Source organism: Aquila chrysaetos, chromosome 25, assembly GCF_900496995.4.
Source record: "Aquila chrysaetos chrysaetos chromosome 25, bAquChr1.4, whole genome shotgun sequence".
Lineage (NCBI taxonomy): Eukaryota > Metazoa > Chordata > Aves > Accipitriformes > Accipitridae > Aquila > Aquila chrysaetos.
In genome coordinates, this window is record NC_044028.1 from 14144934 (window position 1) to 14172926 (window position 27993).

At 40.9% G+C, this 27993-nt stretch overlaps 1 protein-coding gene across 4 annotated transcripts; it reads left to right on the forward strand.

The window, feature by feature from the left end:
* The first annotated feature begins 240 nt into the window (after positions 1-240).
* TMEM114 (transmembrane protein 114) lies at positions 241-27467 on the forward strand. 4 transcript variants are annotated; one of them, XM_030001892.2, is made up of 5 exons: positions 241-660; positions 1774-1854; positions 11701-11838; positions 14529-14768; positions 27370-27467. In XM_030001892.2, the coding sequence occupies exons 1-4, from the start codon at positions 477-479 to the stop codon at positions 14759-14761; spliced, it is 636 nt and encodes a 211-aa protein (XP_029857752.1). In that variant the 5' UTR covers positions 241-476; the 3' UTR covers positions 14762-14768; positions 27370-27467. The 4 variants fall into 4 exon arrangements, with proteins under 4 accessions (XP_029857752.1, XP_029857751.1, XP_040976296.1 ...); XM_030001891.2 differs by lacking the exon at positions 27370-27467 and adding an exon at positions 17285-17522; XM_041120362.1 differs by lacking the exons at positions 11701-11838; positions 14529-14768; positions 27370-27467 and adding an exon at positions 2073-2263.
* Positions 27468-27993: the final 526 nt, after the last annotated feature.

Below are 27993 nucleotides of genomic sequence, written 5' to 3' on the forward strand. Positions count from 1 at the left end.
GCCCCCCAACCACAGACCTCCGGGGAGAGCGCAAGGCCGGCGGCCGGGGCTGACAGGCAGGGCGGGAAAGCGGACCGAGCGGGGCGGGGGCGGGCCGGGCCAGGAGCAGGGCCCGCTCGCGCGCCGGGGAGCACCGCGGGGCCGGGGCCGGGGCCGGGGCCGGGGCCGGGGCCGGGGCCGGGGCCGGGGCCGGGACCGGAGCCGGAGCCGGAGCCGGGGCCGGGGCGTTGCGGCGGGACGCGGGGCCCCCGCTCCGCCCGGCGGCAGGCGAGGCGCGAAGGGAGACGGCCCCCCCGGCTCCGTGCCGCGCGGCCGGGGCGGGGCTCGAGGCGGGGCTCGAGGCGGGCTACCTGCGGCGGGCCCCGCTGGCCCGGCCCGGCGAGGCGAGGCGAGGCGAGGCGAGGCGAGGCCGCCGTGGAGGCGGCGCGGGCGCGACCGCCGGGTCTCGCTGAGGCGGGGCGGCGGCGGCCGGCGGCATGAAGGTTAACTTGGGCGTCCTCTCCCTCTTCGTGGCCCTGGTGGGAGCGTCAAGCTTCGTCTTCCTCGTGGTGGCCATCGCGACGGACTTCTGGTACATCATCGATGCCTCCAGGCTGGAGACGTCCCGCAACGGCACGGACGCCCTCAGCTCGCACTCGGGGCTGTGGCGGACCTGCCGCGGTGAGTGGCGCGGGGCGGGCGGGGAGCGCCGCGTCCCGTCCCACGCGTGTCCGGCGGGGCGGGGTGGGCGCGGGCCGTGACTCTTCCCGGCGGCCGAGGGGGGGCAGCTCCGGCCTGGGGCGACGGAGGGGCCGCAGCAGGCGGTCGCGGTCGCGGTCGCGGTCGCTCCTTGTGCTGGCTGTACGTGCCCGGGAGAACGGTCCGCTCCCCTGCAGCCGCCGGCGGTCCTTTGTCGAGTATCGACAAGAGATGACTTGCCGGAGGAGGCGTGGGGATAGCGAATTTTCGGCTACTGGAACCCAATTTTACATCGACTTTTAATTCAGACTAATTTAATAAACGTTAACCGTTTAGAAGGAGAGAGACGTCTTTTCATTCGGCTCGGGGGGAATTAAGGGGCGACAGCTCTGGGTTAAAGCCATTAAAATGGTAAATAATAATATCAAGAATATGAAACAATGTCTAGTTTACATACATAAGTAATATTAATATAAGGGATATCGATATAAATATTATTAGTTTGAAATGTATCTCTTTAAATAATATAAATAAAATTAACTTAATCCCATGCTAACTAAAGGTAAGTGACTAAAGACTCACCAGGTTCACCAAGTAATTGTACTGCATTTGATCTTGCTTGGTGTTTCACAGTTCTGGATTTTAATGAAAGATCCATAAATCCTACGTGGATTTTACAGGATTTTCCCCATTTAGTTTAACTTGTATGCCAGGCATATTACTTTTGGTTTTGATTCCACCATTAAGAACAAGCAGTAAGTAGTGTTCATCATAGGCAAGAAAGGATGTTACTTCCAGTGGAGCAGGGGAGAAGGAGCAGGTTAAAGGAATTCTCCCCTTTGCTGTGCCCTGAGCCCCACTGAAATGAGCAGATGTTTCCCTCTTGACTTCAGTGGTCAGGCCCCACGGGAGCAGAAGCTGGCCAATGCTGGGTAGTGAAAATCCCCTCCTTTCCTTCCCTACCTAGGAATGACTGTTTTTAAAGCAGGTAATATTCTATGAATTATATGTAAATGCAAAAAGAAAGAAAAAGAGGATCTACTGCAATAAGATATAGTGTAATTTTTTCTCATTGTTTTTTCCCTTCTCTATTAGTGAGGAGCGAATGTTACCCTTTGATAAATCCCTTCTGGCACGAGAATGCAAACATCACCGATTCACACAGACAGCTTTTGTGTGAGTAACTTTTGTATTATTTCTATAGTTTCGTCCATCCTTCCCTCCCTCCTTGTCCACTTACAAGTTCCCATTTCTGATTCAGAGGGAGGGCTCTTTGAGATAGTGTTTTGACTCTGCTTTTGTACAATATTTGTCACTGCATGTGGTCTTTAAGTGGGATTGCTGTTGAAAATGACCATCTATTTGATGTCAAGTTCGGCTGATTTCTTCCACAGGAGCAAGATGTTTCTACCTGGAATGGCTCAGGAAGGTACACAATTGTTAAAAATAAAAGGAAAAAATGTTCAAAATCTCCTCAAAAGAGTTTGATCACTGAAAATGCTTGAGCACACATTTAAATTACTCTTTAAGACAGCTACTTATCTACCCTTTCAGTGAGATTCCTTGCACTGAAAAAAACCTTAAGTATGTGGGCATTTAAGAAAATAAATCAATGACTAAAAGGAGTGTTCAAAGTCTTTGTGTTCAAAAAGATTACTTTAAGTTTCTAACTGGTTGCTTCTTTTTCTTTAGATTCATTTGTCAATGACAGAATGTTTTCAGAAAGTACAAACTAAACATTTTCAAATACTTTTAGGCTTCTCCTAAAAGATAATTTCACTTCTTTGCATCATATTCTGCACAATGCTTTGGTCATATATGCTTGTATATGGGCTTGCTTTTTTTTAATTTTGTATTTGCTTACCTCTCCTCTCTGACTCTGGCTGTTTTCCCTTTCAAGCGGAATATATGCATTTGTCCTGTGTCTTAAAATGGTACTTTTCCCCTCAAAACCAGCCATTTCCTGAGCAATCCTTCAGGAAGGCTTAGAGTGTCTTTAGTCTTTTGGAGCAGCATCTCATGATATAGCTAAAAGTGCAGCAGACACGGCAAAGTAAGCCTATAAGGTACTGATGGTAATGTAGCTGTGTTGCAACAGTAACTGGAAAGTTAAAGTAGGAATAAGATCCCAGTGGGCTACGGAAACAGCCATACAAATATATTGACAGGTTCAAGACTAACACCACAGATTGTCTCTGTGCTTTCAAATGGAAAGGTACCATTTCTTTAATCTTCCTCACTTAAGACAGAGGGCCTTAGCTGCTTGATGTTGCTGAAAACTCTGAGGATCAGTGAAAATGATTGTCTGCTGGATCACTTAAGCCTTTGAGGGTTCAGAGTTAATCAAACCTAACCAGACTGATCACATTTTAGGTGTGCATTAAGGTGTGCATCTTAACTATTATATTGGGGATAGTCTAAGATTTCAGGATAAAATTATTAGCATTTCAAAATTTGTGTTCATATTTGCAAAAGATATATCTGTAATTTTTCTCAGGCGAGGAGATTTTAGGTTACAGCTCTTCAATGAAAGCTGAATTCTGCAAAAACAAAAGCAGCGACTATAGAGAGCTCTTTTAGTTATAAAAATGATGTTGGCTTGGAAACAAAGGACAGCTCTTTGGTAGTCATGGAGTGTAAGAAAATAGTGAATATGAGTAAAAATTGGATTCATAACAGTTTACAGACTCTTCAGAGCCTCAGAGAAATTTTTTATCTCTCACTCTCGTATCAAACACTATTTTTAGGTTCCTGGACAAAGACTTCAGGTCTGCAGAGACACTTGCAGATTTTATTATAAGCAGGTGTTGTCCACCTAAAAATGATAAGAAATCAAAGATACTTTCATTGGAAGAACCTACAAGGTTTGATTAGAATGCCCTACAGAGTGAACTTTTTGATATTTTAGGTGTTCAGCTTCAATGCAGTTTCAGACCCACAGCAATAGCAGCTAAACATAGCAAGTGCCATGTCAGTACTTCTTACTTGTAGGAAATATAGATATTTCTAAGTGATGTCTAGGTTTGTTAAGTACTGAGATATTACCTTCTACTTCAGCCTTACACTTCTTAAATATTTTCTGACTGTGGTCACTGAAGCATATTTAGGCAGATCAGGTTGAACATTCGTCTTCATCTACAACACATTCTAACTAGAATTTTAGAGGACAATTCTGGGATCGTGGATTCCAGTGGACTTACAGTAATTTCTTCATGTGTTGCTATATGGGGCAAACAGGCTAATTGCACAGCTTTAATCAGTTACTTCAGAAAATTATTTTTTGCTCTGTGTGTGCCTGTGCAGGTGTCTGTGTGAGGCACATTCACATGGAATTGATCTCATTCTGTCTAGCTGTACACCCATATTTCTCACTGTTTGATTGGCAGACTGAATTTCAGGAGCTCTGGCAACATCAAACGTGTTTCTTGCCGATTATTCCTAAAAAGGTTTAGAGGGGCTCTCTCCTAATGCAGGCACTTAAGTAACACATCAGGAATCCTGTTCCCCATTCTTCAGAGTTCCCATACTCTTGCTGGCATGTCTTAACCAGACACAAGTGCCAAAAAGATGGGAGAAAGCCTATAACTGAGTGCGAATTGCTGGGTCTAACTGGAAACACAAGTGCTGGTCACTGCCAGAAGACAAACCCTTCATTAGAGAATGAAAAGCCTTCACATTCCCTCCCTCCACATTTCCAATCTCTTTCCTATTCATCCCCAGCAGATTCCTTTTAGGCTTATTGCGTACTTCAAATACAGCTCCTGGCAAATTAAAAAAAATTGGGTGTACAAGTTAAAGTTCTGTGCTACCAGCAATATTACTCAGGCAATCAATCTAGGTCTTGTTAAGCCTGAGAGTATGATGTGTTTTCACATCATAGGAATACTCTTGAGCAATTTTTCTAATGGATTAGGCACAAGCATGCTTTCTCCTGTACATTAAGCTTCCATTTCTTTTCTTACCACTCCCTCCAGCTGAATATGTGGCATATACCCTCTCTCTCCCTCAAACCCACAATGTATAAAACATTTTCCTACTATAGATTGCATTATGGCATGGTTATGTATTTGTTTAAAACATCAGCTATTGTCTAAAGAAATATACCGCTAGACTACCTAACATTAGCTTTTCTGAAATTTCTGCATTTTAAAAAAATTTTTTTTACTGGAGATGCATATTTTCCTCTGTCCCATACAGGATTAAAATGAAAGTGTCACTTTTCACAATTTAGACAGTTATTAAGGTCTCTTGGTGACCACTAGGATTAAAGATAGTCCTCTGAAAGTCACCTTTAAAACTGAAATCTGTCAGCAAAGTCACCCCAGATATCTTGTCTTGCCATGTGTTCTCCTGTGCCAGCTATGAGAGACAAGCAGAAAGAGCAACTCTTTTTCATGATGAGCTGAATCCATCTCTCACTAAATGGTAAAAGAAGAATGTCACTCTGACTTGAAAGGAAGCTGCATCAGGAGTTCTGAGCAGCTTTGCCATTTTCCAGTAGAAGAAACATAACATTCAAAATCACATCTAAATGTTGAGGATCACATACAGAGAGGGGGAAGTTGGTGCGTAGAAGCAATGGCAGTATTTAATCTACTGAAAAATTTTCCCCAAGAGTTGCAGCTTTGTAAAATAATTTCTTTCAGAAAAAAAACCAACCCAAACCAAAATCCAACAAGTTACATTGGGAAAAGGTTACTCTTGGGCATTTTTGTACTATAGATGTTTTTCATTTGACAAAGTCTATGTTGTTAATAATTAGTAAATCAGTATAGATTTAGCTAAAGACAACATCAGTGTAATCCCTGCAAAATGAACAATTTTGTAAATAATTCTAGTCAAAATCAGTTTGTACTCTGGACTTGGTTCAAGTACTTCTTTCAGGACAGGTGAGCTGTCAAAAGAAGAAAGTAATGTGTTTACTGGATACTAATGTATCCTGTCAAAACTCTTCTACTTTTTGGAAACTCAAGTAACCTGCTCCTATGTGTCTCAGTTATGGCTGGATAGTGACCCCTGCTTGGTAACATAAAAATTACTTGCATCTACATTCTTCTGAAATAAATGTTATATGATTTGCTGATCCTAGAAAGCTGTGGCTAAGGTTTTTTCAAAGCATGGTGAAATTTTTAAAAATGTGGAGGGTTTTTTGTGTGACTTCCCCCCCTCCTCTTATAGTTTAAAACCAAATTGCCACAAAGCTTTTTCTTTTTTTCTTTTGGCACACCTAAGCAACATCTATATGTGTTATTTGGCCAAAATGTAAGAGGCCATTTTGGTCCAAAAGTGCAAACAGATGTAAAATTACAAAACAGATAATTTTTCTTGAATCTTAGCTTTGCACCCCAAACTGGTGTGGGGTCCCATCTACACTGCAGAGCTGGGACTAGTGTTATGAAAAATAATGTGAGAGGAACTACTGTTATTTGTTAATAGCTGCCTGGTTTGCCCCTGACACACAAACCAGCTGCGTTAGGTACCTACAAGGTATGATTAAGCCTCTGACAATCCTGATTTTTTCTTAGTAACATGAACATCATGGCCAGTGATTGATTTTCTGTTACAAGTCACTTTTTAGTGCTCTCCTCTATTCCTGAGCCATCCAGAGATGATCAGTTAATGGATGTGGTTTCCATTTATGTATGGCTGGAAGAAAATGTTTTTCTTGTTATAAAACCAAGACTGGAGTGTGCAGCTGCCCATGCACAACTGCTTAAATTATTCTCCCCAGAGTATTTTTATTTTTTTCTTTTTTAGACATCAATATAGCTGGAACCATGAGACTGCAGAAAAGTTAGTGCTTCCTGTAGGAAAACAAATCTTTGCAGTAGGGGCAGTTACTGATACCTCAGTTTTTATAATGTAACAGCTGCCTTGGTTTCTTCATCAACAAAATTGGTTTAATAGTGCAGTTAAACTAGACTGGATTTCCTTGCAGCATGTGGACCCTGTAACAGTCACTAACCAGCTCCTTTCACACTTCTCCCCATTCTTTATGGACCTGCTTCATTCTTACTGAGTTACATGTTTATAATGTTATAATCACAGAATGCCTAATTCTCTGGCTCCCATTACATTTTTCCTGAGTGATTTACAGTTCTTCACAGTTTTTTCCTTTTGGTTTTAAGTTATCAGAAGGAAGCAGCTAGGGCTAGAATACCTGGCAAGAGCCAGTTCAGAGGCCAAATGAAATAAGACCCAAATGATGTACATAGAAATTCCAATGTAATTGATATGGTAGGTGTATACCTAAACAGATCTGCTTTGTTTCTGAGCAACAGTGCAGTGGTCCTTCAAAGAGGTTCCAGGGAACATTTGCTTTGGTACTTACAGTAGATATTACAATAAATATATACAGAAATCTGAGATAACTTTAGCATCACCGCAGCTGAGACCTAATGAGTGACAACTTCTGATGAATGTTCTCATTTTCAAATTAATTGGTATCATAGCCATAGAATGTGAACCACAACGTATCACTTTTATCATTCTACCCATTCCTAGTATTGAAGGTTTTCATCAGTGCGCACCTATACCAAGTCTAGCATAATTTTATTTCTACTGTCTATAATTGGTCTTCCAGTTCAGCTCAGAGACTTGTTGCGTAAGAAGAGCACAAAGCCAAAATGTGTAACACAGTCCAGAGCTTAGCTAATTATCCTGGGGTACTCTAACCCTGTGAGCTCTCCTCCGGCATCATCTTTTCTCTACTGAACAGGAAGGAATCCAGGCCTTTGTGTCCCTGGGGTTCAAGCCCAGAAGTCTCACATTTAGACACAGACAGCACTTCTTTTCTGTTGCTCGTTGTTTCTCTAAGTTGTTTCCTTCCTTCCTTGCAAGCAGGTCAGGCTTTCTCAGTGCACTGTTTCTTCCTGGCTTTGCCAAGTCTTTCCAGAGCAGCCCCACTGGTTTTAGCTACTGCCAGCGTTCTGTTTCAGCTAGAGTCTTTTGTCTTTCTAGCTGGCTATTTACTTACTGCTGGGGAAGATAAACAGGTCCTTAATTAAGCTCTTCTGAGCTGCTGCCATTTGGAGTATTTCTGATGAGGTGACTATTACAGATTTCTAGAGACTATTTGCTATTATAAGCTGTGCAAACAAAACCAATGTTAGTTTGAAACAATTAAGCTCCAGCATGTTAACAGGAGACGATTAACAAAACTGCTAGACCTGCAGTTGGTTACTTTTGACACCATTCAATTTTTCTAGTTCATTCCACAGATTTCTGTTACGAACAACTCGTCAACAACTGTGTTAGATGGTAATTTAGAAATGTCTGCCAAATTCACAGATCTGGACACACACTGCAGATGTCATTCTTACAGACATTTGGTCAGACCTCTAGTTAAAACAGCTTTGGCTAGCTGATGTAAGACTTCATTAACTCAGATCAAGCAATTATTTTTTATCAAGCAAGTATTTTTTGCTACAAAAAACTGGAGTGTTTTTTAAATGTTCATCAGTTTGTTTCAGTATTTTCAGGATTAAACTATTGGGGCTTTCACGTTGGACTGACAGGGAACTCGGGTGTTGAGAAATAAATGTGGGAAACTGTTTTATAAGAAAGTGCACATACCTCCTCTTGTGCAAAATGCTTAGGTTGGTTTTGTTTCAATACTAGATTAATTTCATCAAAATGAAGACATATGTATAATAATGCATAAATATGTATTTCAACACAACCTAAAAAACACTAAAATTACAGCAAAATTAATGTTCTAACTTCTTTTACAGATGATTATTGAAGACAAACACAGTAAAGATATTTTAAGTCATGTCCTTCTATAAACTAATTCTGTCCCTCTAATCAAGCAATATAATGACATAATATCATATGCCAGACGGCATGAATTCAGATTCCTGAGTGGTTTCCATGGCAGCATTTTAGAATAAGTTTCACAGGCAGTTGCAGATTTCATAGAAGAAGGACAAATGGGTATTAGGTATTGAACTAGAACACTGGAGGTGATAAAAGTGCTGTTTAACCAAATACAATCCATCAAATATTTGATTTTAAAAAAGCTGCAGGTGATTCATGTGAAATGTGATGCCAGCTGTGTGTAGGAAAAGTAAGGCTCTGTCACAGTGGGATTTGTGGGTTTCAGCTGAGATATCCCTAAAACCTATATTTTCACTGAAGAGGGCATAAAAATCAGAGTTATTCTGATGTTGCATGCAACTGTCACAGATCATTAATGTAATCTATGACACTCCCCAGGAGAATACTCTGGTATGGATTTGTTTTCCCTTGGCTTCAAAAGGTTACATTCAGAGTCTTACCATCTTCATCCGTGCTTGTCCTGGCTGCAGTAGCTGAAATCACACCATGAAAAGGCAAGTCAAAGAAATAGCAACTGTTAGTGCTACTGTCCTGAGGTATAGTTTGTTAACAGCAACTTTGGCTCATGAGGGACACCTGGAAAATCACAAAGCACAGGCCCAGTGATGAGCTTGTTTATGTTTCTTCCCTCCCAGCAAAGCCAGGTGTGAGGACAGAGTTGCACCCTTCTTACATTCTTACTTTAAAAATGTTAATTGCATCAGATTTTATCCCCTCAAGGCCTTTTCCCCTCTTACATGCATGTCGTGGTTTAACCCCAGTCACTCACTCACTCCCCCTCCAACCCAGTGGGATGGGGGAGACAACTGGAAAAAAAAAAGGTAAAACTCGTGGGTTGAGATTAGAACGGTTTAGTAGAACAGAAAGGAAGAAACTAATAATGATAATAACAACAATAATAAAATGGCAATAATAATAAAAGGATTGGAATATACAAAACAAGTGATGCACAATGCAATTGCTCACCACTCACCAACCAGTGCCCAGTTAGTTCCCGAGCAGCGATCCTCCCTAGGCCAACTCCCCCCAGTTTATATACTGGGCATGATGTCACATGGTATGGAATACTCCATTGGCCAGTTTGGGTCAGCTGTCCTGGCTGTGTCCCCTCCCAACCTCTTGTGCCCCTCCAGCCTTCTCGCTGGCTGGGCATGAGCAGCTGAAAAATCCTCGACTTAGTCTAAACACGACTTAGCAACAACTGGAAACATCAGTGTGTTATCAACATTCTTCTCATACTGAACCCAGAACATAACAGTATACCAGTTACTAGAAAGAAAATTAACTCTATCCCAGCTGAAACCAGGACAATGCAAGACCAAATCTAAGAGGACACATGGATGTCAAAATGATGCGGAATCAAAATCAGACCTAATACACTCAGGAAGCACAAACGGGGAGAAGACTAGCCTGTTCCTGCTGCCTCTCTAGAATATGAGAACTAAATTGTGTGCCAAATCTCTGTTCTGTCACATCATGTTGCATCACATCCCTGACAACGAATTCTAACTCCTGACCTAAGTTCCATGGCTATTTCTCCTCTTGGTATTCAACTGAGATTTGCAAACAGTTTTGACATACTGGTTTATACACAGGAAGCTGAAGATTGATTTGACTGTTAGCGTCTGAGAATTGCTATAGGTTTGGGTTTCTTAGCCAGCAACAGCAGCCATGGCCAGTTTTGCTGAAGGAAAGCCGAGGCAGTATGCTCAGATTTAGAAGCAAGGAGAGAAAGTGCTCCCTTCCATGCAGAATGCTGAATTCATGCTTTCCGAGCATCAGCTGATCCTGATGTGGGCATATGTGGGACTAAATATGAGAATATAATACCAGCGTAAATAAACAGCAATGGAAGAACGATGGGCCCACCTCCCAAAACTTTTTCCTTGTGAGCATGTTCTGTACTACACGTAACAAATAATTATGTCGTCAAATCACATTCCACTCAATTAAAGAAATTAAGTGTCTGCCTTGATCCCATGCAGGCTTTTCGTAATCTTCCAAGGTTCCAGAACTGAATAGAAACATGTACACGATTGTGTCTTATCTTTATAATGGTATTGAAGAGGAAAAGCTGGATCCTTAGCCAGTGATGGGTGGAGTACCTCCAATTCAGTGGGCAGTTACAGTGACTTAAAAAAATTGATTACCTGATCACATACAAACCGTGATCTCTAAACTGACTCCTTTTCCTTAGGAACCAGCTAATGGTGTATTGTTGTTCCTCTGTGAAATTAAATGAGACACTGAAGCCTAGAGCCCTTCAGAAAATGGATTTGAAGTTTTCCTTTCTCAGTAACTCTGCACTTCATGCTGGTATGAAATAAATTGATACTGGAAGCTGGAATTACTTTTTTTTGGTTATTATTCTAGAAAAGGTTGGGTTGAACGTTGTGGATAGATTGCATGAGAGGGAACAATGACATAAAGATGGTTTATGATGGAAAAAACAGTGTGATATGCAAAAATATATAGCAACCCTCTGTTTACACAACTATTAAAATGTTATAGGGATCAAGAAAGACTAATGTAAAACGTTTAGCATGGGAGGAAGCAACCAGGATGGGTTAATGTACTTAGTGAAGCTGCTGTAGGAAACAATGACAGACACAGAATTAGTGCTGGATGGGAAAATTTACCTCTAGTTGGTGGTCAGCTGCAACAAAGGAAAAGGTCAACAATTTGCTAGATCAGTTCAGCAGAGGACATGTGACAGAAAAGAAAGAGTTTAACCAAAGCATCTGCTGGATCCCACCACCCAAACAGAACAACGCCACTCACTGTGATCTGTATGATTCAGATAACCAGGGCTACTTTTTATTAAGGTTGTCAGTGACTACCTGATATACAATGTATGACCTGTTATCCAGCTAGGCTTAATATCTGAAACAGTTTAATTGCTTAAATATATCCATGTAGACATATCCTTTTTATTTGTGGTCTCTGTTTGAAACAGGCTGTGATCGTGTGAAGGGCTTGCTCTGTATGTTACATTTTTCTCCATACCATATATTTGTCCTACCAGCTTAAACTGAAAACCCAAGAGATTGTCCAACTCCTTGTCTGTGTAGCACAGAATAAGGCTGTGAGACTGATCAGGGGCCCTGCACTCAATAATTATTAGTACATCCAATGACACCATAATAAAATATTAAAATATTGACATTCTTAATTTTTCTTCAGACATGCATGGAACATTTGTCATCCTGATGCCCCTCAGCCTGATACTGATGATTTTTGGAGGAATGACTGGATTCATCAGTATTCTTGCCAGGGCCTACCTACTGCTTCTAATGACGGGACTGCTTTTTCTTTTTGGAGGTACTATATCAAACTCCCAGCTTAACTGTTGTAAATAGTAAGAGATTATATCTGGGAAACATCACTTTATGTTCCGGGGGAAAAAAGCTAAGCAAGAATTTGCTTTCACAATAATGCTGGTGTTCGTTCACTTGGTGTCTGCTCAGCTCCTGATGGGACTCTGGAATAGAAAGCTGCCCCTTAAGAGTCACGAAAGGCAAATAATCACATACAACCATAAATCCTTGTGGAGTGAGTCATACTTTGAACACTATGTGTTTCCTGTGCCCATTAACGCAAAAGATTCAATACCTTCTCAGCACAGTGCTCAAATTCTTTACAGACAGGGTAATGGAGTAACGGAGAGGTGACTTTGGAATTAGTAAAGCGTAGGGTTTGATAGCCTTGCACAGATCTTACAACTGTTAAGAAAACTGATATTTTTTCAAAGGCATTTGCACTGAGTTCCTGAAAAGGGTCTTGCTAGGCATTCCTGGGTTAGCTTCACTGCTAGTTTTGAACTACAGTGGTGTCCCCAAACTGTGGGTAACAAAAGGAAACCACAAAGAGTTATTTTAGTTGGAGTGTAACATTTCAATTTGAAGCTAGTAAAATTCTTTTACATTTTGTTTTCTGTTATTTTTGCTGTAACCAAAACCTCTGTGTTTTAGAAAGTAATTTATGAATTAAAACTAAAAACTTTCTGTCAAAGTAGAAAAACTGGGTTTTAATCCATCCCCCTTTTCTTCCCCAAATACATTTTCAGTACTGTTTCACAATGTAAATTGAAACAGAAATTTTCCCCAACAGAAAAGGGGATCATCAGTATTGGCTCTCATCACCTGATTATACAGTTCTGTTGCTAAGAAGAGAATGCTAGGAGATGGCTGGAAACAAATGCTGCTGTCTCAAAATCTTGACTGACCTTTTTAGTCTGAAATGCTCTTACAAAGACCAACCATCCCCCATTACAAAAAAAAAAGTAAGTTCTATTTCCTTAGCACATCAGAAAGCTGTATTCACTAAAAAGGCTTAGAGCTATTTGAAAACTACTCCAAATGGTAAGTGAAAGATGAAAAAGTTGTGAAGTGCAAAGCATGATTATCCCACCGAGGAGTGGGTTACTGTGCCTTTCTTGGGGTTGCAAAGAGGGAAAGGAAACACAAAGACAGTATTAGGAGAAGGGTGCTTGAATGTGTTCTAAAGATGCAACTAGTGCTGTTTCCCAGGACAGTGTGAACAGACTGCAGGGTGGCCTTTGGTGTGAGACCAGACCCTCCTCTCGCTCAGATGGTATTGTTCAGCTGTTTCAGCTGCACTGAGGCTTGATGCATATAACGGGCATGCAGTTTTATAGGATATTCCAGTTCATGGAGTCCGGTATTGATTAGATAGTTCTGTCTCAGCAGAAAGACATATTTTATGATGCAATTCCGGAGACCTGAGTTTTTTGGAAAATAGCAGAAATGATATGTTCCACATCCCAGGACTTGCTATACGCTTTCCCATTTTTTTGAAATATGGCCACATTTAAGGGGGATCAGAGAACTTGGCATACCTTGTTGAAAATGTCAACAGAACAGTCATTTCCATTTCTGCTGACAAAAGGTATAAAGTGATTCTTTCCCCCCCTTGCAGAGGACTAGGATAAGGTACAGGCATCATAGCATGGTTAAAATGAGGAATATGAGTATGAATTTTGACTGTTGAATAACCCAATACTCTTCCGTCTTGGTTTGCCTGTACTCAAACTTGTCTTTCTGGCAAAAATGCCATCTAGACTTACACTGTCATTTAACAGAAAGCCAGACCAAAATTCTTCTCCCTCAGAATTAGATAAGACACTATCTTGTCCTACAAGTGTCCTGTATCTACTTTCCCTGGGCTACAGTCCTTTAATCCAGGGCCTTTCTATCACATCTTTCCTGCCACTGATCCAGTGAAGTTATGACTTTAGTTAATATATGTCCTTTGAGTGACATAGACATCAGGCCCAGGCTGTAGCATGTACTTGTGCTAGATGTGCCATTCCCTAAGTTTGCTAGCTTCTGTACAGTCCTTTCATTCTGAAAACATCTGGCTTTTTGTTTGAGTGTCATTATGAATTTATTTTTAGTCTGCTCCAAGGATGTCTTTGGCTTAATTATTTGGAAGTGATGAATAGTCACGACTCTACAACATTTGGTGGGAGGTGACAGTAAAGACCAACACATTTACACTGAACACTCAAAACTTACGATACTCAAAATTAGAAAACAGCCTAAATTCAGGTCACTGAGCTGAAATGCAAGAATCTCTGTCTCCATGGGCTTTCTTGCATAGAGGTATACAACTGTATGTGGTGCACAGCAATGAGAAGTCAGGATGCATTATAATACAGTATTGAAAACAGAGATGTACATGCATTAGATATCTGTAAAAGACATGACGAGATTTTTGTTGTGGGAGGCTTGCTGTTATACATTTTGATTCAGTATTTAACAGTGAGAACACAGGAAACTCAATGGACAGAAATAACCCTCCCTTTGCTTCCCTCTCACCCTTCCCCCCAAAACCGCCTCAACTAGATTTCAAAGGTAAACAGAGCCTAACTGGTAATCTGGCCTGGGTAGATAGGAAGGAGTGGCAAAGAAGCCCTAAGAGGTATCCAATTAATTATTTTTAATTTCTGCAGTGAATGCTAACTAGCTGAATATGTTTTTCTTTCCCAGCTCTTGTTACACTTACTGGGATCAGTGTCTATATTGCATATTCAGCTGCTGCCTTCGAAGAAGCTGTCTGCCTCCTGAGGAGTAAGGATCTCCTGGTAGAAATCGACATCAGGTTTGGCTGGTCACTGGCGCTAGTCTGGATCTCCTTTGTCGCAGAAGTGCTCACTGGGGCTGTGTTTCTCCTGGCAGCAAGAGTTGTGGGTCTGAAACAGCGACGTGAACAGACATTATGAACAACAGGTATTGCAACAGCAGAACCCTGCAGAACCTAGAAATGTGGATTGCTGGGTCCATCTGGTCACTAGGGGTAATAAAAGTGGCAAGGCTGTGACTGAGTATCTTGTCAGCTGCCGTAAAGCCTTTTCCTCACAGTTAGCTATAAAACACGAAGATTCTGATATATCAGTAAAACATTTCAAGTGTTGTGAATAAGAAAACCCTTGTGACTTTAGAGGAAAGTACATTGTAGTGTTAGTGTTTCCAAAATAATTTCAGCTGGCAGCTCATAAGGCATCTCCATTCATTGCTTAGAACAAGGCAGATTTCTTGCTTGCTTTTCCCCTTTCTGCTGTTCCAGCAAAGTGCCTCAGAGTGCCTTGCAGGCCAGTATGCACGGTCCACTTAGCTTTTGGTTTCTCCTCTGGGACTCCTAATAAGTATGCCCAGGATTCCAGTCATGTTGGCAGCCTCTGCCAGCAGACCTGCTCTGAGATGGCTGCTTTGTGGTAGGTAGTGTGATCTTCCTGCTGCCTTTGGAGGACCATAGGGATATATGATGTCTATACACCTGAACCCAGGGAACAAGTGTGAGGCGTAAATATCCTCAGTTAATATTGCATACTTAACATTATTTTGTTGCACAAAATAAAATAAAAAATAAAGATCAAGAATAGGAAGAAATGCAGACTATTTGGAGAACTCTAGTGATAATCCCGAGTACTAGGGCATGGCTAGGACATCTAGTGAGGTGAATATTAATCTTTACTCTGGTGTACACCTTCCATATTTATTGGATCTTTCTTTTCCCTCATGTCTCCCCAAAGAGGCCATCCTCTCTCCTGTACCATAATCACACTATTTTTTTGTGACAACACACAAAAATGGGTTGACTTGAGAAACCAGAGAACCCCAGAAGCCTAATCCATGTCAGCTATGTGTAATGTCTAAGGAGAGATACAGCATCATGTTCTCTTTCCTAAAATTATTACTTATAGGGTGAAAACAAAGAAATTAGTCATTTTCTAAAAATTAGCTTTGGTGCTGTGATAAAATGAAAGGATATAAGGCCTAGATACTGTGAATGACTTGGTATTAGTTATCCAGCAGATGGTAGTGACTATGATGGTAAAGTTCTCAAGTGCAGTGCAATGGTAAGTGTACTGCAAGAGAAAAATACAGCTGCTTTTCCAGATGTTTTAGTAACTACTGTAGCCAGCCCCAATCTGTCAGATGGTCAGGCTACATATTTACCTCTTTCAGCTTAGTAGTAGCTGCTTTTTCAATTCTGTAATGCAGAAAATGTATCTGATGCATTTCTCAGTTTTTCTTAGTAATTTTGATGATGCTTCCTTTTCATGAGATTTGTGCACATGTTTTGTGCTAGAATGTGTTTAACATGTGCTGAAAACTGCTGAGTAAAGCTGAAGACACAGGATACCTGAATTTCATCTCAGATGCCAAGAAATCTGGTTTTTCTTTATTAGTTTTTCCTCTGGGTAATAGCATTTAAGAGATAATTTACTTCAGTGCCCACTGAAGCTAATGAAGAAATTTTCCTTACTGCTGTGGTTTTGAATAAAGACTTGAATGTGTTAACAGTTCCACTACATTTCTGTTAGTTCATGTATTTCTGGAGGACTTCAGCATATTATAGCTCAAGATTGTGACTCAGGAGCTGTGTCAGCAAGGCGCACTGTGTCATTGGGCAAGTCCATTGTACTTTCTCCAGTAGTGCAAAGGGCATCATATACCTACCTCTGTTAAATATCAGAACAATTTTATCATTGTGTCTCGTGTTAAAGATTGCACATTTACTCTTACCGAGCTCAGCTCTAATCTAGTCCCACAGTACCAATTACTTTACAAAAAATAGTGGCAGGGAGCTTCCGAGAGCTTACAGTCTTTGGAGATACAAGGAAACATTATTACTACCGTGCTGTGAATGGAGAACTGAGGCAGAAAAACTGTCCAAGGTCACATGAAACCTGAGTTGCTGAATCCCAGTCTAAAAGACCTTAGTTGGCAGACCTTGCTTGTTATCAGAATGAAATAAGGCTAGAAATCCTGAATAGACTGAGCAGTAGAAATTGTGTGAATAGCCAATACAGTTTTGTAATTCTCACTTGCTCCCACATTGGTTTTCACATATTTTCCATGTTGCCTTATGTTGGGACTGTGTAATTGTGTCATTTTACAAGTTAAAGCATACCAAATCAACTTTATAAGAAAAGTAAGAAAAAAAGCCTTTGTAGCCAAAATTCCATATGCTTAAGTGAATTATGTAAAATGTAATATTTCTATTTTTTGGTGCTGGTGAAGCTATTTATAATACAATTTGTATGATGTTACTCAGACATTACTGTAAGCTGTAACAGTAAAATATCATCTGAGGGTTTTTTTGAGTATTTATTACAGATGTTATTTTACAGTGGTTTTGGATGTTGTAAAATTAAATAAAATGACATCTCAGACCTGGGAATTATTTACTAAGACATGGAAGAACCAATATATGTATTTTTCTTTAACTTTTTCTGCAGATCTATTCTACAGTTTATATGATGCTTTTGAAGTGCCTGTGTCACATGTGGTAGGTATTTATAAGATACTTAGGCAGCTACAATAACAAATACTCTAGTGATCAAATGTAATTAGAAAGCCAATGAATCTGTTATTGAATTACAGCAATTCTCATTTCCATGGCTTTCCTAAATTTCTCATTCTGGCTTCCTGCAATATCTGGCACAATGGTAATAAAGAGTATCTTCTGCTCCTGAATATTTGTATAACCCCTGAATTTCTCTGAAATTCCTTCTCAATACAAAGAAAAAAAGATGGTTTGGAATAGTCAAATAAGCCTTGAACATTTTTAAGAATTAACTAGAAAGAGAAAACATCCAGGAAAGGACTTTATGTAATTTGATACAAGTGACCTTATCGGCTTCTTCCTCTTACTGAAACTAATGTTTATTTAATACTCAGTTCTTTGCTGTATTTTCCCCAAAATGTGTTACTGAGATGAGGACACTGACTGTTCCCATTACTTTCTGGTGAATTGCAAACTCATAGGTAATTAGCCACATTTACAGTGAAGAAAACCAGATGTACTGAGCAGAGCAGTACTGTTTGAGCGGGTAGAGTGCACAGAGCTACTGGCCAATACTAGTCACTAATTTAAAGGCTTCCTCAAGGGATGGCAGAGAAGGATAGGGGAGGTCAAAGAAATCCTTGAGGGTGAAAAAACTGCAGATATACAAGACATTTAGAAGAGATGTTGGTGAATATAATGCAGACGTGAAACCACAAGGATTCAGTCTGGGTCTGTGCATCCTGAACTTGGATGTCTCTGTATACTCGCCTCTGATGACCAAGGGGACATTATTGTTTCAGACACAGCTTCAGTTAAAGTAGCTTCATACGTTTGCTGATCCCTGAGCCAAAGCCAATAGACCTGACTGACTCTATGCAGACACATGTGATTCATAATTTCCTCCTTCCAAATTTAAAAGGATGGTAGGTTGGAGACCAAACAGGACATGCTCTGTCCATGCCTGATGGGTCAGCACTGGGGGAGGGCCAGAATATGCCCAGAACCTCTCCACTAAGGTGACCACAGCAAGGCATGGAGTGCCTGCCCACTGAAGCTGTTAAGGAAAACTGGAACTGGCCCATGAGACAGATCCAAAAGACTTAGATTTTTCCCAAGTTTGATTGACATCTTGGGATCTCAAGTAATCTTGGCCTCCAGTTTTATCACTTGTTTTGCATTGTTTTTCAAATGAAATGGTCTCAACTATGTAAAGCTGAAAAACAAAATCTGAAGAAATCTAAGCTTTCATAAATACAGATATCCTTTTCTCTGGTTCATTTTGTAAATCCCTTGCAGCGAAGCAGTTCATGGTTAGCCAAGATATATCAGTAAAAAACACATGTCCCTTGGCCTCCTGTCTGTCATTTTCATATTAACAGACTAAATTGCCCCAGCTCAGGACCAAAAAGTTTAGAATGAGTGCTCTGGCTTTGTACTAGAGAATCAAACTGTCCCCAGAATTGGTATAATCATGCTCAAGAGAGACTCCCCTGTGCCTCAGTACTCCCAGTTTGTTTGCTAAGTGGGCACAGTTGTTAGCCCAGCAATTGCAAATTCACAGGAAATTTGGTCAGATGTTCTTGGAGACCAGACAAAACTACCTTGAAGGCCAGGTTCAACCCCCAGAGTTTCAGCCATCCCTGATTTAGGTTACAGGTCTTTAACTACTGGATTGCATTCTAGTTATGTTACAAAAAATTAGATCTTTTTGCTCTTACTAAAACATTATAGCACTGTTTTACTGTAATAGCGTTCTCCTATGTTTTACACATCGGCTTTAACCCTAACTAGGCTCTCAAACTTTTCCCTCCCTTTTTGCCAGTCCTTTCAGCAGCCATATCACTGTCACATTCAGTCTTTGGATGCATATTAGCAGTGGCAGTACATACTGGGTCACATCCCACTTTGGCATTTGTATTGCTAGTAATCCTCGTTTGAATGCTCTGACTTGAGAGACCTTTTCTGTTTGCACAGAAACAGTGGTCTCTACTGACATCTCATGGCTACACTAAGCAGTTGACTGTATTTGAAAAGAAACCCTTTCCATATATACCATTTTTTGTATGGTTTGAAGAGCAGAGGATACTGTCATGCTCACTAGGCCCTAGCTCCTGTATTTTATAGCCCAGAGAATCTCATCTAGAAACTGCTGAATCTGAGTCAATAACATATCCCAGCTACTGCCCATCTTAAGTTAAAATGTCAGGTGATGGGAAATGTACTGTTAACCTTCCCTGTTTTTTAAAAAAATTAATCACATAACATTCTTAAAGGTTTTACTGCTTCTGTTCCTAGGAGATAGATGCTATAGCCATTCCATTGATGGTTATGTTTTGATTAGATCAACCAGTATTGTTTTTTGTTTACATTTGTGGCATAAATGTCAAAACTATTAAGCTGAAACTAATCGAATATCTGAGGATGTAAATAATAAGAAAAAAATAAATAACTTTATATCCTGGCTTATTTCCTGAATATGACAGACTGTCTAAGAATTGAACAATTGAACAGGACAGACTTCAGGATCAGTCCAGAAAATTTAAGAAGGTTTCTGCAGGGAACAGCATGCTACATTTTTCTGTGGCTCTTAATTTCTTTACCGTGTCTCAATAAAAACATTTTTTCCTACAAAGTCAGGAAGCTCTGCTCTCAGTATGAGCTGAGCAACTTCAGCGAGATTCACCAAGACATTGTTGAATTGTGAAACTATGCAACAACTGTCAAATAGAAGAGACCGACTCTAACCTCTCACATTTATTAGTTTCTGGGAACTGTGGCAGCATTGTCCACTCCAGATCTATGAATTTACCTCTGCATAGACTACTCAGATACATCTGTAATTCTTCCAAGCCAAATTACTAGGGTAGACTTTACTCTACTTTACATCTCCTGTAAAAAGAAGTTCTTTGCAGTGGTGCGGGATCGAGTTGCTAGACTTATATGTTGGATGAACACTGTTTGGGGATAGTTCTTTCATCGCTGAACTATAGTCCCCACACAGATGAACAGCAGTTGGTTAACAATCTGCAGGTATGTGGAGTCAGGAAAGGAAGGAAGGGATGCAACACCATACCCCACCGTAACTAAAGTGGCACTGACAGATGGAAATCTCTTGTTACGTGTGACCTAGTTTGTCATGCTATTACCTAAGAAAACCCATCTTTGTGATCTTACAGGAACCTTTCAGGTTCCATGACCATTGAGGACAAGGCACTAAAGTTAGTACTTGTAAAACTATCAGAAAGGAAGGGATATGGGACTGTAAGTAGGCAAGTTATCATCAGTTAATGAATTACTGCTTATCAGCCAAGCTGTTACAACTGAATGTATTCATACTCTCAAGTCATCTCCCACCACTCTTGAGAATTAAAATGCATTTATTCAGAACACCACCTCTACAGCCTGGTCCCATTTGCATGATGGTTTAAGCTGTTGGGTTTAATATTTCATTTGGAGCAGACCAGAGCTGATGAGCAGTGAAGTATTAAAAAGTAGCGTCTTAGTCCTTGTGATAGTCTGCTTATACCACTCATTTCAAAGCTAGCTGAAAGACTGCTTGGTTGGGGTTGGAGGGATGGTAGGCAGTTCCCCAAAGAGCTTTTGGCTCATTATTTTACTGTTTTCATTTTTGCCAAGGACAAGGCAAACACTTGTCATGGAAGGCTGGGATTCTCTCAGTGTAATGCTCCCTAGGTGTTGAAAAGAATTTGTCTGCCGGTAGCTGAACAGCATTTGCTAATGGCTTATGCTTCTGGACAACACATCTGGCTGCTGAAGGAGCTAACATATTTCTCCATCCAACCTGGCCTTCTCAAATATTTATAAGCTAATGTTGTATGTAATGCCTGCAGCATACAGAGAGACTGAATTGCACTGTGGAGGAGTCTCTATTTCCACAGCCTTTTGGAGTTGGCTGCATCAGCACTGTGAAAACCCTTTGGCATCATAAACCTTTTATTGCCATAGCTCCCACTTGACTAGTATTATACAGTGAAGCATTTAATTATGCAAAAAAACCACATAAAAAGAATTTTATAACTGTCAGGCAAAATCCATAGAAGGAACAAACTTTGTAGGACTTGCAATAACAAGTCTTATGAGTTATCTGCCTTTCTATTTATAAACAGTACATTACAGGCATGGCAACAGCTATAGCCAGCAGACTTGGAAGCTGTATCTCCTTCCCGTCTGTGGCAAACTTCACATATGACAGGACCTTGATTTGGTCCAGGGCACTTCTGATAAAATGGAAAAGTTCTACATAAGTAACTGAGAAGACCAGGCTTGTTTCATTCAGTGAAGAGACAGATAAGAGAGCTGACAGATAAGAGAGCTGTTTAATAAAGTGTGCAGCATAAAAGTGTAAATATTTCTTTATCAAAACTCAGGAATAATGCAATATTTAATGAAAACAAAAGAAGAAAGAAATGGCTATAGGGTGCTTTCTCAGCCAACAGAAATCAAGACATTCACAAGCCTGTCTTTTAGATTCAGACCTATAGGATCACCTCATACTCAGATACTCATTGTTTAAGCTGCTAATATAATTTATGCAAACACCCAAGTGACAGGACTTACTACTGTGAGTTTCATTTTGCTGAACAGGTGACAATTAAAAAACCCCCATCTTTACTTGAATCATTCAGTCCCCTGATCAACAAGACACACTGGTGTTAGTCTCGAGGTGCTGAGCACACAGCAGCTACGCGGGTTTGAACCAGCTGTAACTGACGGTCCCGCAGGCATCACTGAAATAAATAGCAGGGGCAAACAAGTAAAGAAACAACATCACCGGCGACCGTGTCTTAGAGAGAACTGTTCTGCCTGACTTCTGTGGCTTGCCACAGATGAACCTGTAAGTGGAAGTTGGTGTTAATAATCCAGCTGAATAGCAACATCTTTGCTGAATAGGCTGATTAACAAAAAGGCACGGCAGAGCGTCTTTATTGTCCTACTTTAGTGAACACTTGCTTGTCACATTAGCATGCAGAGGCACATGACTGTTACTCTATGCAGAGAGCTCTGCTGGGCTGGCTTCCTTTTGAAAATAAGACTTGTTATTCCCCCAGAGGGTCTCTGATTGCTGTGGGTGTAGCCAGGAGGCTGTTAAATCAGCAACATAAATGAGAAAAAAGTCCACTTCCTCTACAGATATCCAATAGAAGAACCACGCTCCTGCTCCCAAGCCCCTCCTGGGCACAGACCTGCCCTTCAGAGTCTGTCTCGGGCTCACTTTCCTGCTCTCCTGTTCCCCAGAAAGTCCTTTTACTCCTCCTTGGCAGTAATAGCAGTGCATTGGGACCTTCTGTCACCATAACAACTGGCATATCTGTTTTATAATTCAAACTGCCCTCTCTAACGTCAAGGGCCTCTTCCTACACATCGTCTAGAGCTCATCAATCCTTCCCTGAGCAATTCTACATTTTTTATTGGAGTAGTAACTCCCACACCCACTCTTTCTAAAGCTGCTTCTCTGCCATTTTATTTCCAAAAGCCTGATGAAGCTCATCTCAACCTCATATACCCAACCATTTGGGAAGAGGATTGAATTTGATACAGGTAAGCCTTAGTCTTTTCAAAGAGCAGCTAACCCTGTGATTAACCCCATTGTCTTGGGTTTGCCTGTGGGAACGGTTGCCCCAAGGAGCTCAGAAAATAATCCCACAGAGAGCAAACTGCTCACATAGCAAATCCCCTTGTAACTCCTAATTCCTTTGGAATTTAGACAACATGACAAGCATTAAAACACTAAAGGCTCTTAGAAAGCAGTATGTCACTCCAAGATGACAAATGCATCCCCAAAATCTTACTTAGCCACTAACTAACTTTGTGACATTGGACTAACTGATAACCGTTTCTGCACTTCACCACCTTTAATGGCAGCATTCCTATTCAATTGCCTCAAGTTGAATAAATGACTTTACTAAACCTCCTCAATAGCTCATTTAGAGATTGAATCATTTTCATCAGATTTTCTTTCATTATATGCAGAGATTTCAGCCTGCACTGGCAGTTGCAACCCATACAAGCACTGCAAGTCAATACAAATATTTTCTGCTAATTTGGTTAAAATGTGATTACCCTCTAAATAGCACTTTTACGTGAGAAATAAGGATACAGTATAAATTAGTACTTAAAATGGGTTTTGAAAAACACATAATCATAACTTGGCATTTCACCAAACTAATTTATAAACCGTTATCATGACATGGGCACCCAACTAACTGGTAGCTGTTTGTATGAGTGTAATTTTACTGTACAGAAGCAGTCTCTGTGATAACAACATTCCCGGTTCTATATTGTTGTGCTTTGCCTGAGCAGCCACTGCACGTCACTGTTGTTCCACACAGAAGAATCAGAAGAGACTCATTTATGTGAGCAGGTAGTAGCAGGACTTTGAGAGTTTCTTTGCCTTGTTAATCAAGGGAAGAAAATGAGCTAGAAACCAAGGGATGGAACTTACTGAAGTCAAGGGGGACTTTTTCCCCAGGACTGAAAGGAGGTCATACCTGTTACACTTTTGCTTTTTCATTTGCCTTTGCAAAAAGGCTTTATCAATCTTTTATCTTTAAAGGTGTAAAAAGAGAATGGCCATTAGCCAGGGACACAAAGATCCTAAGGGAATTGCCTGCTCTTCACAGGCCCTGTGTGAACTGTGACAAATCACTAAACCTCTTGATGCTGAAGTGCTGCAGTAATGACATCATACCCTGCCTCACAGTGTTACTGTGAGGACTGAAATTTAAGATATGAGATGCTCAGTTTTAACTGTAAGAGCAACATCCTGTATACCTTCTTAGGTTTGGAGCATTTCTTCTTTTCAAGCTAAGGGGAAATTCTGGAGCGTTATGTTGTGATTTTAGAAATAAAGAGCTTGAGAATTTGGCATGATTGTTAAAAAGGCAGCTATAACCAATTTTTCTAGAAGCATGACACTCCTAAGAAAGCTTTGTCAACAACTAGGTCACATAAGCTGACTAGCACTAAGCACCTCCTTCCAGTACTTGCCACTAAAAATACAGAAATATTCCCAGTTCCTCACATGACTTTTTTCCCAGGGTTTCAGCAATTGCCACGTTGTCTGAGTGCAATGGGGAGGCTGAATTCCTTTTTCAATAAAGTTTCATACAAAACAATTCGAGAGGAATGAAACTGCCAGTAAAGACAATTCCAGTAGAGGGTAGGAAGAAAGAGCCTGAAGGATAAAATAAAAAATAAAACAAACCCATGAGAAGGTGTTGAGGGGAATTAACAATAGAAGAGATATATAAACTTAACAGAAAATGATTTAGCAAGTAGAGACCTTGTGGGATCTTCTGCAGCACTCAACGCACTAAAAGCAATAGTTCCCCATCCATGGGCTTTCATACTGCGCTTGCAGACTATGTAGACGTACTCAAGACAGGTTTACTCATCCAGCTCAGGGTCAGCAGCAAAGCTGAGCGACAGATTTCAGTAAGCTGCGTTCCTGCCGGGCTTGTGAGGTGCTTGATGATTCCCATGCCACTGCATTTTCCTGATACAACTACCCTGACTTGTGACGATTACAGTTATTTCACAGATGCTTTCACACTTCTCCAGCCTGCAGAAGAGATACAACCTGAGAAAAGCATTCTTCTTTTCTTCCCTAGTACCCCACTAAAGGTAGCAAGAATCAGATGCCAACTTTGTAAGGTTGAGCCCTGGCATTTCCCACTCTGGGAACGCTTGCACAGACACAGAAATACCTGCATCTCTCTGGCTGTAAGAAGAAGCTAAGCCTCTGCATGCTCGACCTGAGTGCTGCTGTAGATCCTGTGTCACAGAAAGGAAGAAAATTCCAAAAAGAAATTATCCTCCAACCTCCAGCCGTGAACTTAATCCTTTGAGAGGCCTAAAATCAGGCCAGAATTCTTCATGCAGCACAAGAACAAGGAGTTTTGTTTCTGAGGTTACGAAACCAATGTTTATTTCATAAGCCCAGATCCACAAACATGAGAGGAGAAGAGATCATACTGCCAGAGGGAAGGAAACCCTTTCCTGAAGCAAATGACTGGGCTGTAACACTGCATCCTACTGAGACAGGGATGATTTATAAAAGAGAAAACACACACGGCTTGCCGATCAAAACAGTTGCCTCAAGATTGCTGAGCTGAGTGAAGAAGTGAAGGGACACAGAAGTGAATCAAAGTCTAGAATCGAAGGCAGAGGACTGAAAATGTCCGTCCTCCTTCAGACTTTGTGAGAAAATAGCATTACCTTTGCCTGCAACTTTTGTTCTCCATTTTGTGTGTTACTCCTGTGCTGCTAAGGGATGTGTAATTTCAGATGTCTTGGTCTTTACCTTACAGTAGCATGCATTGGTCAAGGTGATTCCTGCTGCTGTACTGCCCTAAGTATACTTGACCTGCAGGTGTTTCCTCTCCTACAAATAACAGATGAAAGAAATCTGACAAAAACGATGGGCCAGATTCTTCTCTCAGGCAGAAGCCTTGGCGGAGAAAGTGGGGCATTGGGGAGTCACAGCTGCTGCGTAAGAGCGTCCTGGTGCCCGCTGGCTCTTGAGCCGAACTGCCTGCAAGTTCATTTCCCAGGCAGGGCTAGGGAAGAGCTGTGCTTTGCCTTGACCATTGGCTGAGCTGAGAATTATCATTTAAACCAGTAATACCTGATTTTTAGTGGAGAAAAATTTTAGCAGAGACTTTGCTGGTGAAGTTTTTAGCAAGGCAGCTCTGAACAGCTTCAGGTCCTTTGTGTGACTGACATCCTGCTGAATGGTTGGAGCCAGAGAAGCCAAGTCTGGCTCTGACCTGGCACCATAAATTGTTATTGTGTGTAAATTGCAAGATTTGCTTTTGTTTTGTTTGCTACATGAGCCCAAATGGAAGCTTGAGGATCTATTTGCAGACCCAGTTATCTAAAGCTTTTCAGCATACATGCTTGTAGGTCCAGCTTTGTATTATTTAGAGCTTTTTCCTGTTGTTTTAGGTTTAATGTGTTTGCTCTCTTGATGGCTCCATCAATATACATTCTGCGCTGAAAAAGTTAAGTGTCAATATATAAAAAAAAGATAGGGCCAAAAATACCCATCCAGAGTTTGGAGATGGAAGGCAAATTGCAGGTTTGTCAATAGTTTGTTTGGGAGCATTTTAAATAGTGAATCACTTGATGCTAGCTATTGTAAATATTGGTTTAAAGGTGCTATAAAATTGATGGTACATAGTTAAACCTTCCTCCAAATCCTGATCTATTTATGCTGCCTCACTTAGTGTCAGATCCAAAGACCACTGAAGGTAATAGGAGTCTTTACCAAGTCGTTAACAAGCACAGTGTAGTTTTAGCAAATGCACATAATCTTGCAGTAGGAGCACAGTACATTTTCTTACAGTTTTTGTTAAATTAGGCATACTATGCTCCAGAACATGCCTTTCATTTTTTTTAACGTGACAGCAGAGAAAAATGGCATGGAGTGACATTCAAAGGAGTGTACTACTCTCTACCTTAGCTGCACAGCTTTTTGTGATGTAAGCTTAGACAATGAAAACAGTATTCAGCTCCCACCACACATCGTAGCGTGGGACATGGTGACTGAGGTCTGAATCCCGAGCAGAGCTGGACGGAGTATTACTTTCAGTAGCAGTTGGGTGAGGTTTGCTGTTTCTGCAGAGTCCTTCATTGAATGCTGGATCTGATCAGAGTAAAACATTTGAGCTGTGATGCCAAAACAGTGAACCTGAAAAATGATTCATATAACTTCTACCCCGTCCAATCCCCATTCTGTGGCATTTGAAGGAATTCTTTATCACATTGGCCCTAGGCTCTACAAAATCTTATTTCACCTTCTCAGAGGCATGTAACTGTCCCAATGTCTGTGCATTAGATTAAGTCCTAATTTAGAACCAACGGATTATTATCGAGGGCTGGATTTCACAAAAGGCCTAACATCATTGTCACAGCCATATTTTCCAAGGATTTAATGTATTGCACGTATATGGAAGAGTCTGGCCAGCACTGTCCTAACACTGGCTTCTGCTCTTTATTTTTGTATTCATGTAGATGCCTAAATGGAGGAAAAGGTTTTATGTATGGTGAGCACGTTAAAATCTGGCTGAAAAAGTTCTGAAGAATAAATGGGAATTCAGGCTCCACAAAGGTAAATCAGAGTTTTGCTGTTGTTGACCTGAATGGAACTGGTGTATGTAGGTGTGGAGAGCTTTGAATGAAAATCCATTTATCAGTCTTGCAAAGACAAGTACTTAATTCAGCCCAAACCTTATGACACCATGATGATGCTTGCCTGGAGTATTAGTATACCTGAACTCCACATGGAGAAAGGAATTAATGAGGAGGAAAATCCAACGGGAGAGTTATTCATGCTCATTTGCTTTTGGTGTAGCTGTCTATTGTAGTACATCTGCATTTTCGCCCTTGTCTCCCCATTTTTCCCCCATCCTTTTCCCAGGGAATAAATTGAAAACAATTCTGCTGTGGGCAAGTCTGGAACCTGTCTGGTTCTTCACCTGTGGTTTCCATCACAAAGAAAACTGTGATTAAGGGTGACAGGGCCCTTAGGAGGCTGGAAGGTGAGATGGCAGCTGGAGAAGAAAATGACAGGCCTCTAGAATTATCTGTTCCCATAGAACAGGTGTCAGCAATCGCAGATAAGGCAATGCCTGAAAG

What these genes read in the sequence shown, in the direction of transcription:
- TMEM114 (XM_030001892.2), top strand. Translation starts at nt 477, where the DNA reads ATGAAGGTTAACTTGGGCGTCCTCTCCCTCTTCGTGGCCCTGGTGGGA. An exon ending in GCTGTGGCGGACCTGCCGCG is followed by an intron (nt 661 to 1,773) that starts GTGAGTGGCGCG and finishes CTTCTCTATTAG; the next exon opens with TGAGGAGCGAATGTTACCCT. An exon ending in ACTGCTTTTTCTTTTTGGAG is followed by an intron (nt 11,839 to 14,528) that starts GTACTATATCAA and finishes TTTCTTTCCCAG; the next exon opens with CTCTTGTTACACTTACTGGG.